A 17741-nucleotide genomic window follows, 5' to 3' on the forward strand; every position below is an offset into this window, starting at 1 on the left:
GCCATCTCCCATCTCTGGGGTGTTCATATGAACAACAGGATTCCTGCCAACCTCCCACAATGATGGCAGCATTTATAGACAAAATTACACACAATACAATCCAGTTGGAACTACCATGCAGCTGAATAATACAAGAAAAAAATAGCCTTAGTCTAATGACACAGTCTATTTCTGAATTATGAGACAAAGTTACTACCATGCTATTTCTCATAAACTCAGACATCAGAGATGATGGAGATCAGTTCTCCATCTAGTTCACAACTGCCCTTAGCAGCACCATTTACACACTGATCTCTCTAAAAGGAAGTTTTAATCTTTGGCTTGGAAAATAAACAGGAGTAGTTATGATATAGCCTATATCTGAACTGCACATCTCATAATACAGTAGGTTCTCTTCTCAAATATATGTTACATTATTTTTATAACCATCTCATCATAGCAGACGGATGTGAATATCTGCTCCTTGTTAAACTGTAATTATGACTGCAAACAGAGATGCTGGTGCTTGAGCTCCAGTGGTATAACTCTACATGGGGCATTTCATGACAAAAACTTCTGCCATGAATGCTGAAGCGAAAACACATATATATGCTAATATCAAAAGCAAACCTCGGCTTCCAGTACCTGTTCTGGAAAACCTGAACAACCTGACAGAAATTAGAGACAAACTGGTGCCTCTCCACAAGGTTCAAGTATAATAGATATGCACTGAAGCAGTACTTACAACTAGAGAATATCAACGGGCAAGAATGTTCATCCATTGGGAAATTATGTAGCTGCAGCTGGCATTCTGCATTGATGGTGAGTCTGTGGAAAAACCAGGTAATTGTCACTATAAATCAGCACAACAAAAAGTTAAAGGAACATGGTAGGGTAATCATTGGTAATTGTCCAAGACACAATTGGGAAATTTTGAAGCATTGCTACAGAATTAAATGCTAGGAAATGGGTGATATGTCTGCATGCATGGAAACAGAGCTTTATGCAGTGTTGTATGGGTTTTTCTTGGTATTTCATTGTAAACTTAATAGCCCGATCAGTGATAGTCTTTCTCCCATGTTAGGCGACCATTTTTAAACTAGTTACTATCTACACTTCTTATCAAAGAACTTTTAAAATACATGTAACAAAGATATGCCCAATTAACATAGGCCAGCACAAATGTTTGCAAAAATATCTACCACATTTTAAAATGATGTTTAAAAAGGTTTACTAACACAGGGCACACTACAAATAAGGCCAGTTCTTAAATTACCATTAAGACAGGGGGACTATGAAGTCAGTCTATATATTTGACTAGATCATATCATATATTAGTTTTATTTGAAAGCTATTTTCAAGTAATGGACACTATATTAATTTCACTGCTGAGTTTGCCCAGCAAATGACAAATTTTAGGAAAACTAATTAAAAGGTAAACAATCTAGATTTGAAAAGGTCTAGATGCCTTAAATTTGGGCTCACAGCCAGAGAAATGTCTGTCGTCTTTAAGCTCAGTTGTAAGTAAATTAGTTCTCTCTGCCCAGGAGTTTTGATTGTACAACAGGACAGGATTCCAAGGTTGCATGCCCGAAAGTGGCCAGAGAAGAGGAGGACCTGGCACAAACTTGTACCCTGATTCTTGAATTTAGAAATTTTGTCAACTCAAGGCTGTTCTTTCTGAGACATCCACAGTGAAGAAATTGGAGGTACTACAGCTGTCTCTTACCTACAGTTCTGTAGAGTCAATAGTCTGCAACAATAAAGACTGCCTACTTGTTGCTGAGTTTTCTGTCCTAGCTTGTGAACATTCAGGTTTATAGAGTTCTTCATACACAGAGGAAAGGTTGAGTGGTAAAACTGGAAAGAGAACTCCTTGCATACATGTAAAATGCTCAGTTAAGCAAAGGAGGGCTGTAACTGGGTCAGCTGGGTACTAATCACCCCGTGACGTGGCTCGGCAGCATCCTCCCATCAGGCTTCCCTCTCTTCAGGGCTCCCAGTTAAACTCCACAGGCCATTCTGGCAGGGATTTCTTTATTTTCCAAAAACAGTGAATCAAAATTACAATAAAATTAGGGAATTACCCTGCCTGCCTTCATCTCTGCCCTCCGGGGTATCTTTTCCTGTCTCTGGCAATCCTCCTTCTCTGCAGTTCCTGCTATTCTGTCATCTCCCCTAGCTGGAGCTTAGCCTTCTGGCTCTGGCTTCTAGGCCCTAAACCCTCTCTCAATCAGGTTCTCCTACAGGAGCCTTCTGCTTACTGCAGCTCTTCTCTGCCATAGATTCCTCTTCCTGTCCTCTGCTCTCATCTTTATAGACAACAGCTGCCCTCTATCAGGCCCCATTGAAAGGCAGTTAATGAGACTCAGGTGGACTGGACCAGTTCCCTCTTAAAGAGCCCAGTCTACCCTTTGACACGGGCCAAATGTTTTTCTGATTAACAGCGTATAGTAAGATATTTTTGCAGTCCATGGGACAGATGGTGGTGTTCTCAGAGACACCTATAAAACTCCATTACTTCAGTGAGGTTTCACAGGCGTAAGTAACAGTGCACAATTTGGCACAAAATATGGCACCAAAAATTGGTAGATAAAAGGGGGTGCATACAAAACTAACCAAATGAGCATCTTCTCACATTCATCAAGGTCCTGTTTGAAAGCCCACTGAAGTGACTGAGAGACTTTCCATGTACTTCAGTGGGCTTTGGATAAAGCCTCAAAAAAGGAGGATACTGAAAGAATATGTAGGATACAGCTACACAGCAATTAAACACCTGCAGCTGGCCTGGGTCAGCTGACTTGAACTTGTGGGGCTCAAGCTGTAAAATTGCTGTGTGAACATTCGGGCTTGGGCTAGACCCTGGCCTCTGAGATACCATGAGGGGGGAGGGTCCCAGAGCCTGGGCTCTAGCCCGAGCCCGAACATCTATATAGCAATTTTTAGCTCCGCAGCCAGATCCCAAGTAAAGCTGACCAAGGCCAGCCACAGCAGTACCACCAGTCTTTTATTCCAGTGTAGACATACCCCCAGTGGTAGTTTCCAGCTGTTGTATTCCTTTCTTGTTTGACAGTCTGTAAATAGGGACACTTGTCATTGAAGCTCAGCTTCCATATGCAAGTATCATCAGCGTGACGATGCACTGAGAAGGTTGAATACAATCAGTGCAGCAACTGTGTAGCATAGAAGATATATTTTACAGATAGATTGTTTGCTGTATAGGGAATCTTGTTTATTGTGGAATTCCACTTTTGAACAGTTCAGCTCCTCCACGGAATAAAAGCAATTTTTCTTTATTTGAATGCACCCTTTTAATGCAAATATATACTTTATGGTATTGTCTTGCTTAGATAAACTCTAACATATTTCTTCCAGTAGTTCCCCTTTTTGACAAAACATATGATGTGCTATCTTCCAGGGTGACTTGTATATAGAAACTGGCATTAAAACATGCACCTAAACATGAGCATACTAGCAGAGGAAGAATCTCTAAATATATATTTTGCATCTTTTTTCCTCTGCAGAACTCAAAGCATTTTCACAGATTGGTAGAATGAGGCACAGAGTAATTAATTGACTTGCCCAAGATTACATAATAAGAAAATGACACAGACAGAAATAAAATCCAGGTCTTCCAATGTCCAATTCAGTGCTCTAAACAGTGGATCAATCTGTCTCCAGAGGCTCTGTTTGGTTCAAATACACACCCAGGTGTATACCTGAATCTAATCTGCCCTCCAAAGTAGAGCTGGCTGGGAAATGTTTTTTCCCTTCCCTCTGAAAAATTTCAACAAAATTGTTTTTTTCTTATTATTTGCAGAAGTTTTTCTTTGATTTTGTTTTATGAGGTAGGGAATCTAAAAATTAAAACTGAAAATGTTTGGTTTACTTGGAACAGCAACCCAAAAGATGTACACATGTTTTTTTATGAAAACACAAAACAATTGACCAAAAAATGACATTTCACGCAAACTTCTGTTTTGTCAAAAAGCCATTTTTCATCAAAAATATTTTGATTTTTTCCCTAGCTCTACGGTAAGCCAAGTCAGGAAGTTTTATAGAAACTATTTCTCTTGCAAGATTTCTGGGATTACATGCTTCTGGCTGGATTACAAACATTGAGAGAGGAACCTTTCTTGTAGAAAGAACAGGAGTACTTGTGGCACCTTAGAGACTAACAAATTCATTAGAGCATAAGCTTTCGTGGACTACAGCCCACTTCTTCGGATGCATACATCCGAAGAAGTGGGCTGTAGTCCACGAAAGCTTATGCTCTAATAAATTTGTTAGTCTCTAAGGTGCCACAAGTACTCCTGTTCTTTTTGCGGATACAGACTAACACCGCTGCTTCTCTGAAACCTTTCTTGTAGAATTTTTGACACTTCTGCTTTCGGTTCCTGAATATGGAAGTGAAGAAAGGCACAAAAAGTTTTAAAAAGAATAAGCAAGCTTTTTTAACCTAAAAAATGGTTTAGCTTGGGGCTTAGTTTGAATTTTGGACAAATATTCATGTCATTTGTTTTAAACAGCATCAATTTGCCTGTCCCTAAAACAGATTCGAATATAAGTTAGGAAACAGTTAAAAAAACCAAACCAAAACATCTAAAAATACTCTGCAGAAAAAGAGACCAAATACTTTCAGCCACACACTCCTATTTCCTACCTTAAAGTATACAAGATTTTCCCATCATTCCATATTCTCAGAAGCTGATTGGGTGTAGTGATCCAATGAGCTTCTGCTGTTTTAGAATTTCGGAAGATAGTGTCTGGTATCCATATCAATCCAACCATATTGCTGTTTAGAGTCAGTATTTTCATGGTGCTGTTGAAACGAAGGCGGCTGTCTGTCCATGTCTGAGCAAAAAATATATCAATTTGGTATTCCTGTAATAAAAGCACAACATAAAAACTGAAGTTGGTTCCACGCATTCCACTTATATTTGGTCTTTGATAGGATATAGTTAAAGGGCTGGAGCCTCAGTCAGTGTAACTCGACATAGCTCTATTAAAATCAATGGATCTATGTTGATTTACACCAGCTAAAGAGCTGGTCTTTTAAAGTTTTTTTGTTTGTTTGTTTTCATTCTCAGAATTAGTTTACTTTAGGGGGAAAAAATAGAACATGATCTCCTGCATTGGCCTTTTGGCTTAGCATTCTCTGCCCCACCACACAGTCTTGACCATTCTTCTCTGTGAAGTCAGGGAAGTCACAACTGGACGATATACCTTCAGTGGCTTCCCTGCCTCAGTGTGAAAACAGAGGCTTTAAGGAGCTGCTATATGATGAAACAGCTGTTTGAGATTCAGGTAGCATTAGACAACTATGGCTAGTGATTAAATAAGTCAGCTGAAGAATGACAAATTGTGTGGAACACTGCAGCCACACACACACACATATTAATTGTTCTGTTGCATGTATAGCCTACAGCAGAAACATGCCATGATCATAGATTCTGATTTATTTTTCTTTACAGATACCTCATGTATTTCAAATGCCAAGCGCCAGAACTCTCTTAAACTGCCATTAATATGCTAATCCAGTTGCTACAATCTTATCTTTTTATAGTTACATTTTATTGCCATGTTTCTGTTAATACGTAGTCATAATAAGGGTGATAAAATAGAAGTTACACACACACAAGTATGAGCATGTGTATATATTATTACATGCAAAAAACTTTGTTAACAGATAGATATTTAAGTTTCAAAATCCAGTACTTAAAATACCAATTCCACATCTGCCAGTACAACCTTCATTATGCATCCTGATGCATCCAACCTATGCACTGAATGATGGGAGGATCTTGTGGGAAAAAATGTGATTATATAAAGACTTTATCATAATGCATAAGCATAAATGGGCAGAATTAAGGGTTCCTGGTCAATATGGCAGTTCCTTGCTTGAGCCTTTGTCCAGCCTAATTTTCATTTAATGTAGGTTTTTTGCATGAAGGTTCCTTGGTGATTTTTTTTTAAAAGGAAAAAAGTACAAATCAATTCTATTATGCACCACTGTAACAACTTATCACGTATTATTAGCAGGTTTTGTGCCATGAATTTATCCTAGTATTCTAACTGTATTCTAGGAGCCATCTGGTTACCCTGCATTATTCCTATAATTACCATCTTTTGCAGGCCATCCTTCCAGAATTGATGTTATAACACTATTTATTGTTATTCATTGACACTATTAGCCGAGAAACACGCTCTGGGACTCTCACCTTTTCATGATGAATGATCGATGGATATGTAAGAATTCTTAGCATGTATAGGAATAGCAGGTAATATATCACCTTATGACTCGCAGCATAGCTACTAACAGTCCCTAGAACCTTTCCCTTTAGCCTTTCTAGCTGTGATTTTTCTTTTTAATTAGCTTTATTTTCAGGGGTAGGACAAGAGATTTGACACTGAAGGGGACTTATTTTCATCTTGGTGTGCAGGGAATTGCACATCTCTGTACATTGAGACAAGGAAGTATATCAAAGTATCTAGCTCATACTGATTGTTATTTCTATTTTTAAATACAAGGGAAGTGCTCAGAAATTACAGGGATGAGGGAAATGGTCATAAAACTACCCACCTATATATATTTATAAATGTTCAAAAATTATTGTTTCCTCACTTTGCCATTATTGCAGAGAGTGGATTATTCACATTATGTTCTACTATTTGCCCCATCTCTGCCAGCTCCTCATTGCAACACCCTGGAGAAGAGAGGCTTGTGTGTATTTACCTGATACAGAATGGAATATGCTAGACATGGCCACATGTCTAGCAGTTTTCTCTAACTGCTGAGCTAGTGGAACTGTTCCTTTAGCTTGCAAGCGGAGACCAGTATTTACGGAGCCAAAGGCTATGATGCCACATATATACAGCTGGCTAATGAGCTTGGTATATTTATAAACAACAATGGATTGATGCAAGATGTTCATATTTGAAATTATTTGATAGGAAAAGAATGCTTATTTTGATTGCCAAATTATTTCTAAATTTAGGAGCAGCTGTAATTCTCTTTTGGGATATTGTACACACTTAGGATTTTGCTTATTCAAAAGGAAAGACAGCCCTGAACTGTTTAATTAATGTCCACCATACTTTCCCCAACACACACATTCCTTCATTTTAAGTATTCCAGGAGGTAAGGTAGTCCAGTTGGCGTTTCCTGTTAAGTACTACATTTAGAACTGCCCCTAGAGGTTATTCAAAATACAACTGGTAAAGCGTAAGACCGGGATGAGCAGATGCAACTCCATTTACTTGAATGGGTTGTTTAAACCAGGGCTGAATTTAAGCTTGTGTGCATATATAACTGCATTGGATCCTCTAGTAATAAAACATGGCCTATTGTTTTAAATGTGTCTCTCTGTCCTATGCTCAGCGTGAAATGATTTATTTAAGCAGTATCACACAACAACTCAGTAAACAGCATTCCCCCCCCCCCCGCGCCACATCTTTCCTAACAATTTAGCTCTGTTTAAAAGTAACACATTACAGATGCAATGTACTATATTCAATAATAAGGGATAAACAGATATTTACATTTGATATCTGAACTGTAATTTCCCCTTTTTCTTCATCCATTAATCCCTTTAAAAAAGGATGCTAGATCAGTTCAGCCTTCACATTAATCATTGTAATTACCTCAGCCTTCATCCAAATGGTGAATGGGGTTGCTATTTAGGTATTCCATTTCTGAGCTAGAGAAAGAGAGGTCAACTTTGAAAGCTGGGTGTATAAAATTAGGCTCCTTTGCCCAGATCCTTAAAAGGTATTTACTTGCCTAATTCTCGTTGATTTCAATGGGAGTTGACAATCTGGGCCCTAAATTTTAATATATAGGCACTTACACATAAGTGCCTTGATTTTCATAGGGGCTGAGTGTGTCTCTCCCAGCAGTCAATAGACAACATGGCATTGCAGTGTGGAGGAAGGGTGCAATGGCCTCTGAACCATTTAAACCCCACATAGGGACTGTGCAACGAATCTGCTGAGTGTGCACTCACAGGTGATACTTGCCTATCCATTCCATGCCACAGGAAGGGTCTCCATGCTAGCTTCACATAGGAGTAAGTATTTGGGCCATAATGTATGAAAAGACAAGGATCACTTTCAATTAACTGGTTTTACCTTTTAGAGGAATACATAGGCCAATTGTTTTATAGAGGTAATACTAGCATTAATGGTATTTAGGCAAGAAATAATCTTTATCTTAAGTTCTATGTAAAATCTTCTGCCTAGAAAATCTTAATGAGAACAGGTTTCTTTGCTAACACAAAGAATACTTGATGAATGAAGAATTAGAAAGCAGAGAAACCAATCTCACCAATTATGGCTAGAGACACATCAATTTTCTAAACACATTTCTGAGATGTTACCTATGCAAAAAAATAATAATCACAGATATACATAAACTTATATATGACATTATATACAGTAGGCCTGCTCCTGATTACTTATTTATGAATTACGGAAGTAGTTTGTACCCCGGGGTGTTAGAGGCCTGTGGGGCTAGAGAATGGGAGGAGGTTCTTGAATTCTTCTCTCTGGCACTGATAGGATAGAGACGCAGGCCCAGATCCTCAATGGTATTTATGCTTCTAATTTACATTTAAATCAAAGGAAGTTAGGAGCCTAAATATCTTTGAGAATCATCATAGATATCACTGTAGTAGGTTGATTAATGTGCCTTTCCACCTAGCTGCAATAGGACCATGACGATAAAGGGAGGGGAGATATGGTGGTTGTAGAAAGAGTAGATATATGTCTGGTGTGGGGAGGGAGAGTGAGGGATTGACACCATAGGGTATTAGATGCTCTAATGTGTGAGACAGGGAATTATTGTAAAGTATTTTGTGGGTAGGTGGACTGGAAAAAGGAATTGCACATATTTAGCTTATTTACAAATCAGACCAAACATCTGTTTTTCTTCTCATTCTCAAAGGAGACATGGAGAGTGTGATGGGTTGGATCACAGAAACCCCCTTGGGAGCTGCCAACAGATGTGCAAAGACTACCCCTGCTCCTGTTTCCCCTGCCAGCTCAGGACTCCAGCACCCTGTCTTGCTGAGCCAGCCACTCCCGTCTGGCTCTAACACAGATCCAGGGTCTGAATCACTTGTCCCAAAGCTGCAAGTTTACCTGAAAACAGCTCACAGTAGTGTGCTTGTCTTTAGCACTCAGATGCCCAACTCCCAATGGGGTCTAAACCCAAATAAATCCGTTTTACCCTGTATAAAGCTTATGCAGGGCAAACTCATAAATTGTTCGCCCTCTATAACACTGATAGAGAGATATGCACAGCTGTTTGTTCCCCCAGGTATTAATACATACTCTGAGTAAATTACTAAATAGAAAGTGATTTTATTAAATACAGACAGTAGGATTTAAGTGGTTCAAGTTAGTAACAGACAGAACAAAGTAAGTCACAAGCAAAATAAAATAAAATGCGCAAATCTATGCCTAATCAAACTGAATACAGATAATCTCACCCTCAGAGATGCTTCAGTAAGTTTTTCTCAGACTGGACACCTTCCAGGCCTGGGCACAGTTCTTTCCCCTGGTACAGCTCTTGTTGCAGCTCAGGTGGTAGCTAGGGGATTCCTCATGATGGCTCCTCCCTCTCTCTGTTCTCTTCCCCCCTTTATATATCTTTTGCATAAGGCGGGAACCCTTTGTCCCTCTGGGTTTCCACCCCCCCTCACTGGAAAAGCACCAGGTTAAAGATGGATTCCAGTTCAGGTGACATGATCACATGTCACTGCAAGACTTCATTACTCACTTGCCAGCACACACATATACAGGAAGACTCACAGGTAAATACAGCCATCTGCAGACAATGGGAGTCATCAAGATTCCAAACCATCATTAATGGTCCACACTTTACACAATTACAATAGGCCCTGAGAGTTATATTTTATATTTCTAGTTTTAGATACAAGAGTGGTACATTTATACAAATCGGATGATCACACTCAGTAGATTATAAACTTTGTAATGATACCTTACAAGAGATCTTTTGCATGAAGCATATCCCAGTTACGTTACATTCACTTATTACCGTATTTTCTCTAAAACTCTCTCAGTTACATTATATTGAATTATCAAGTTTTTATAAAACCATATAGACTGCACAACGTCACAGAGAGGAACTCTGAAAAACACTGCATGTTATTGAATGCCCTTGCTCCTGACTTGGGCAAATCCAAGACCACCAATTGTCCATTTGCAAAGCTTGGTTTCACTCATAAATTGCATGGAAGCATCTAGAAAGACAATATGTGATCTATCTTGCCAAACAGAGAAAAAAAAGTGTAACAGTTTTAAGCAAAACACTAAAAACAAGACAGCTGTCACAGCTAGTCATTCCTGAGGGTCCCTTTTTGAGTATCCAGTGCAGCAGCTGTCTGTCTGAGGTACTTATATGGCCCCCATCACTGTAGTTTCTGAGCGCCTCACAAGCTTTAGTGTATTTCTACTAACAACATCCCTGTGAGGTTGAGAAGTGCTATGTGAATGGGCCTAAAGGGGTTAATGAGAGCTAGTGGGCACAATCAGCATTGCACCACTACACATGCACTAGGCGTCAAACCTGGTGGGAGGAGCTAAAAGGGCTGAACCCGGCAGTCCAGGCCTAATTAGGAAGGAGAGCAGATCTCTGGCACTCACTTAGTGAGAGGAGCCTGGTGGGAGTCAGGGAGCTGAGCGGGCTACTGGCAAGTAGAGGCTCCCTGAAGGAAGGTAGGTCTAGAACGGGGATCCCAAGGCAGTTGGGAAGGAGCAGCAGGAAGTGAGTTTGACCAGGACTCTGCGAGGAGGGGCCTGCAGGGAGCACAGACTCTCCTGCTGAGTCAGGGTCTGCCCTGCAAGGGGAGTGGAGAAAACTCTCCCCAGGAGGAACCAACTGGTTAGCAGGAACTGCAGCTATGCAATGAGTGAGTGGAACAGGCTGAGAAAGAATGGGGCTGATACCCTAGGAGTGCAGGAAGAGGCTGAGGCAAAATCCCAAGAAAGGCAAGATAGGACGTGCTCCAGGGAGGTAGTCAGAGGTCTGGGTAGTCAGGCCTTGATTATCTGTTCAAGAACTGGAACCCACTAGAGAGAGAGCCTAGGATGCCCCACCATCCCACCAAGAAAGGTGGAGTGGAACCCCCCTCCGCAACAAATGGTAAGGACTACTGAATCCCCCGATACAACGGTAAGTGCCGAGGGTCCTATATGAAGTTGATGGACTCTTATTTGTTGGACTTTTGGTACCCCAGAAGTGGTGGGAGTCTATGTGACCCGGCCAGAAGGCCAAGTTGCAAGAAGTAGCCAACTACCACAGGGCTAGAACAGCAGTCAGTAGGAAGCTCTAAAGGAGGAGAGCCTGCTCTGCTATGCCTATTTTACAAACTGGAACTGAGATGCAGAGAGGTTAAGTGATTTTCCCATGGTCACACAGGAAATCTATAGTGGAGCAAGGAATTTAATCCAGGTCTCCTAGTTCCTAGTGTAGTACCTTTAGCTACTGGACAATCCTGCCTCTGCAGTCCTTCAGTGGCCACTTTCAAGTAAACAAAATTACGGAATGTCCAAAAAATATGCTAGACATCCCCCACAAGAAGCAAAGATACAGTCTCTGCTCAAAGAGTATGCAATCTAAATCAGACCCATAAATAAACATGGGGGGGGAGGGTTGAAAAAGCAAATTCAGAGGTGAAAATACAGAGTTACTTATGAGGTCTACACTTATCAAAGTTTTTATTGTGATTTAAAATACACCTCCCACCATGGGCCTTGATATTGTTTTTAACCAAGTTAGGCTTGTGACTGTAAGACAATATACATGATTCAGACAACTTTCTGGGCAAATTGCTAAAATTGGTCAACTGTAAGTGCACTTTCTAGACTTGTGTTTGAGGGAATTGCACATGTTTAACTTATTTAAAAAAACAGACCAAACATCTGTTTGTTTTCTCATTCTCCAAGGAGACATGGAGAGAAACTCTTAAAAATATCGCACGTTATTGAATGCCCTTGCTCCTCACTTGGGCAAATTCAAAACCACCAAGCTTCCATTTGCAATGCTTGGTTTCACCCATAAACTGCATGAGAGCATCTAGAAAGACAATATGAAATCTATTTTGCCAAACACGTAGAAAAAAAGTGTAACAGTTTTAGGCAAAACACTAAAAATGTCCAACTAACCAAAATATCCCAATATCATAACTGAAAATACGCCATTAACCATATCAATTACTACAATGCTGTATTTCTAACAGAGAAAATCTCAAGTTTTGATACATTCCAAATAAGCCATTTCATTCAAGTATATTTACAATTGCTTCCTTTTCAGACATGTAAATTTTGCCTTAGATAAACACTTAACTCGGCATTTGTAGTATTCTCTATATTTATTGTAGGGTATACTTAGGAAAGACTGAGGTAATATTAGCTAAGACAAATTTTTAAGGATCCCTGCTGTTTTGCATGAGACAGACAAAAGGCCAGTTTTCCAAAACGTTTTTAGTCTGCCCTTCAACTGTGCATGTGCACAAAATTTGCTTAGGCAAAATTGCAATCTTGAGCATTCACCTGTTAGAATCTATACATGCAAACCACTTTTATGCACAATGTACACATTCAAGGAGGATTTGTGTACAGAATTTCTGTCATCTGATTGCACAAACGGATGGTGTGAAACTAACTTCCCATGCACACCCACAGATAAAGGCCATATTTTGAAGATACTGCTCAAAGTGTCAGGGGTTCAACCAAAGCCTCTTTCTCAAGACCTTTGTTTCCTTTAGACAAATTTCAGAAAGTCATTTTATTTATATATATATATATATATATATATATATATATATATATATATATACACAAACACACACACACACACGCACACATGCACACACACACGCACATATGTATAGCAGTTAAATACCCAAAACACAATTTTTAAGTTACAGTCCAAAATTATCATGTTATTTAAAATAAAAAGAAATGTAATTCCTGTACAACACACAGATAATAAAACATGAATTTAACAATCATGAATGTGGAACGTTTGATCTCAACTTTAATTCACAGATAGCGATATATAGATAAAATTATTCACTCTCCATTTTAGCTTCAGAAGTATCTACTCTAGTATTACATGATTCCACAGCTACAATGCTATGAGCTAAATTTTGGAGAGTATATGCCAAAGAACAAAAAGAAATTCTGCAATTCCTCCTGTGAACTGATTACATTGATATAAATACAAAATCATAGGAAGGGATTAAAACAAATGCAGCTTCTGTGTGGAGGGAGGGGAACCCTGCAACTTTAATGCAATTTTCCTATATTACTAGAAATGTAATAGGTAATATATGTAAGTGATTACACAGGTACTCCTGATATGCCTATCTACCCTATTAATTACCTGCCTGATATTAGAAGTAATTGTTGCAGGTTTTTTTCAATTTACCCAGATCTGGAAAGCTCTGTTTGTTGCTATGGAAACACTCCCACCTCTATTCCTCTATAGTGAAGCAATAGTTACCCTCCCAGTTGCTATAGTAACAGCGTGCAACAGGTTCCTCTTCACACAACAGCTGCTCTTCCTCTCTGCATTGCAGCTTTGGTCCTCACAGCTGTTAATTGCCATTATTATGCTGGAATCCACCAGAGTTGTCTAACTAGAACCTACTACCCAGGTTCTTTGGCTGTTCTTAGCAACATGTATCTCAGTACTGCTGAAAACAGCTCAGGGAGGGAAGCCAAAAACACTTGTTATATGTGACACAGAGGTACTATTTTTGAATTATGACATATTTATATGGGAATATACTACAGGTGAAATTCACCCGTAAGCAAAGGGTCAAAATAACGCATATGCACAATTTAAACCCCATATCATGATATCAGTGATGCATAGGCCTATGCTGGCTTTTCCACCCAGGGTTGAATGCTAAATGCTCTCCAGCCATAGGCTTTCTCCACTGCAAAGTATATAAAGTCCACAGGGTCCTAACCCCAGTCTCTTTTAAAAAGGGCTGTTTTCAACATGGCTAGCCTTGATGGAGCCATTTTCAACTGACTTAAGCTGCTTAAACTATAGAGATCATGGTTAATCTGATTAATTACTGACCTCTGTAAGCATAAGAGAAGAAACTGAAATCTAAGGGCCAAATTTTGCATGGTAACTCCATTTTCCTCACTGGCACAACCCTGGATTTACACCAGTTGGATAGAAATAGAGTTTGGCCCTATTTTTGTTGCTCTAGTCCATATTTCAGTACAATAACAGGAGACCTTTGTTTTATAATAATGTTTTATCTCACCAATGTCTCTAAAATATATTTCATAACACACCATGGTGAATGTTTGTTTCAAAAGTGGGGCATGAACCAGTTCATAACATACAATTCAGTTGCCAACAAGAGTAGAAAAAAATACCATCACAGTTTCATTATCAATTAGCTTATTGTGAATGACACTACCTTTCCTCCCCATCACCACTGTCACAGTTTCAGAGTGACTTCACCTGTGTCTCCCCATTGTGGTGCCTCAAGGGAACCCACTTAAGGTTTCAGGCTTTGTAGGCATCACCCCTCTCAGGTGGAGACCTACATTTCTCTCCCTCCAGATTGGGTGCTTAGCCTTGCAGTCCCTGTGCACGTCATTGTGCTCTCCCCAGCAAGCCAGTCTGCCTAATGGCCAGCACTCATATAATGCTTTCTCTATGAGGACAAAGACAAGTGTTTTTACCAGTGACTGCTTTCTTCCAAAGCAAAGGACATTAAGGCAAAAGCATCCCAGAGAAAACATATACAAAGCAATAAAAGGATTTAAATGCTCACTAAACATACCAGGAATCGCCCATCTTCCATATGGGGAGTCTTGTAACCCAAAAGCCTTTCCACAAGGGTGGGGCTGCCCTAGGACCAAATGTCCCATCCGTTTGCTGAATCGAAAGAAACACCCTTAGTCTGTTTAAACTCAATCTTTTATACCTAACGTCTTGCTTTATATCCCTCCTGTTCACCAGGAGGTTAAGCTTCTGAGGGTAGGGATCTACTATACAGCTAGCCTTGGGATTTTACCTTAATCAGTCCGAGTGATTCCAGATTATGCCCCTCACCTACCACCCAGCCCTAGGAACAGACAAATGCACATCACATGTATTGATTCAAAGAGCTATGAATACATTACAGCTCGTTCTGTCTGGCCCATATCAATATATTCGCTTTTTGAGGTTTTCATGTTTTAAACATTAAAATACAATGTGGTCCATAAAGATACTGTATACAGTTGCAATATCTGTAACTCACCCCCCCCCCAAAAAAAAGCTAGAAATCCAAGAAAATGATGGTTGAAACTGGACTTGTGAGTTGCTCTTAGACTTTTTGGACTTGGTGATCTTTCCCTGAAAAATTAAGTTAGGTTTGCAGTAGTTCTGACATAGGCCACTGAACAACTGAGGTTTTAATTATCTGTCTTGGTAAGAGAAGCTCTTCCCTCCTGATAAATACATATAAGCCAGTTGCAATTAGAATGAAGGTCAGCTGGTTGAATAGTTGCTTTAATAAAGTTCCTCTCTGTGTCTTCACAGAAAGGAGAACAGTCTTCAGAGGTGACTTTCATAATGGAAAGTTACATTACCAGACTGAGGAAAACCCAGTAAAAAGACACCAACGCAAGAGAATGTCATACACTTAATTTTTTGTTTGAGATTCATTTTCCCTTGTTCCGCTAACAACATGCAGCTTCAGAGTACTTCAGAGGGGCATTGGACTGATGAATTGTTTGGGAGAAGACATTGACAAAAATGGGGACTTTTAAAGCTGTTTTTTATTGTGATTTTGTAGGCTTTGATAGTAAGCCAACATTAATTATTCTTACTCACTGAAAGAGATTTCATGTCCTTCAAAAGGCTTCTAGGAGACAGAATTTGGATAGGAGTGAGTGGAATACAGCTGAATGCAGCTAAAATTGAAGATGGTTTGCTGAGTGGTTGTATTTTAATAAACGATCATGAAACATAAAACTGCAGTAGCACGGCAGCTGAAGTCGGCAAGGGCAGGTTTTTCGACATTGTGAGAACTTTTGTTTCAACAAGTCAACAAAAAGAATTTCAAATAAGTCAGAAAGTTTAGTAAAAAGAGGGCAAGTCGCACAACTGTCGATCACCTAATCACCATAGTAATTTTTTCCTAGCCTAGCATTAAAAAAAAATCTTAAATTAATAACTTAGAATAACAAAGACCGGAACAAAAAGACATTCAGAACAAATTAATAAGACCTGAAATTTAATACAGTTAAATCTGGAAATAATCCTGATAGTCACAAGTAATGAAACTGAAAACAGGATAACAAGCTGAGGAAATTAATTATATGTATGTGTTTAAAAATTACTGAGTAGATCAAAAGATCACTTAGATAAATGGCAAACAGGCTGAAATGATCCAGATGAATAACACACAAATGGAAGCCAATGATCAAAATGTAACACCTGCTGTCACAAATGACATATATGCTGGAAATATGTTAATATCCTGGAACAGCAACCCACTCCTACTAGGGATGTGAATATTAAAGCAACTCATCACAAACAAGCTCCCCTTCCTGACAGTAGCCTTTTAACAAATATGTACAGGTGTTTGTAATCTGCACACCAGCTGAGAAGGAAAGAGAACAATCAGAATCTCATAAAAACAGAGGGTAATATGTGACTAAACTTTATTCCTAGAATTGTGAAATTAACAAAGCCTACAAATGCTGGATAAACAAGATCCAAATTCAGTTTAGATCAACCTATTAAAAATATAGACAAGATTAAAACAGCTCTGCCTCAGAATCCTCAACTTTCATTATGGGTGACTTCCATGACCTCCATAACAGACTTGCAGCCTTAACTATAAGGTGAGTGCATAACTGGTTGGAAAATCATTCCCAGAGAGTAGTTATCAGTGGTTCACAGTCATGCTGGAAGGGTATATCAAGTGGTTCCCACAGGGATCGGTTCTATTCAATACCTTCATCAGTGCTTTAGATAACGGCATAGAGAGTACACTTATAAAGTTTGTGGATGATACCAAGCCAGAAGGGGTTGAAAGTGCTTTGGAGGACAGGACTGAAAGGTAAAATGATCTGGACAAACTGGAGAAATGGTCTGAAGTAAATAGGATGAAATTCAGTAAGGACAAATGCAAAGTACTCCACTTAGGAAGGAACAAATCAGTTGCACACATACAAAATGGGAAATGACTGCCTAGCAAGGAGTACTGTGGAAAGGGATCTGATGGCCATAGTGGAGCACTAGCTAAACGTGTCAACAGTGTAATGCTGTTGCAAAAAAAGCAAACATCATTCTGGGATGTATTAGCAGAAGTGTTGTAAGCAAGACACAAGAAGTAATTCTTCTACTCTACTCTGCACTGATTAGGCCTCAACTGGAGTATTGTGTCCAGTTCTGGGCACCACATTTCAGGAAAGATGTGGACAAATTGGAGAAAGTCCAGAGAAGAGCAAAAAAAAAAAGATTAAAAGGTATAGAAAACATGACTTATGAGGTAAGATTGGAAAAAAATGAGTTTGTTTAGTCTTAAGAAGAGAAGACAGAGAGGACATGATAACAGTTTTCAAGAATATAAAAGGTTGTTACAAGAGGAGGGAGAAAAATTGTTCTCCTTTATATCTGAGGATAGGGCAAAAAGCAAAGGGCTTAAATTGCAGCAAGGGCAGTTTAGGTTGGACATTAGGAAAAACTTCCTAAATTTCAGGGTGGTTAA

The 17741-nt window shown here is 39.3% G+C and overlaps 1 protein-coding gene across 5 annotated transcripts in view; it reads right to left on the bottom strand.

Moving 5' to 3' along the window:
- Positions 1-17741, bottom strand: part of GABRG3 (gamma-aminobutyric acid type A receptor subunit gamma3) — a 529212-nt gene that overhangs the window by 236675 nt on the left and 274796 nt on the right. For 4 of the 5 annotated variants that reach the window (XM_042840838.2, XM_065591293.1, XM_005283299.5 and 1 more), the window contains 2 exons: positions 4643-4863; positions 725-807 (listed from right to left, as the gene is read on the bottom strand). In XM_042840838.2, coding sequence (XP_042696772.1) covers positions 725-807; positions 4643-4863 — 304 coding nt within the window. Of the gene's footprint in view, positions 1-724; positions 808-4642; positions 4864-14819; positions 14911-17741 lie in introns of those variants that run through there. The other variant, XM_065591310.1, reaches the window with a different exon arrangement.

Source organism: Chrysemys picta, chromosome 1 (assembly GCF_011386835.1).
Source record: "Chrysemys picta bellii isolate R12L10 chromosome 1, ASM1138683v2, whole genome shotgun sequence".
NCBI lineage: Eukaryota > Metazoa > Chordata > Testudines > Emydidae > Chrysemys > Chrysemys picta.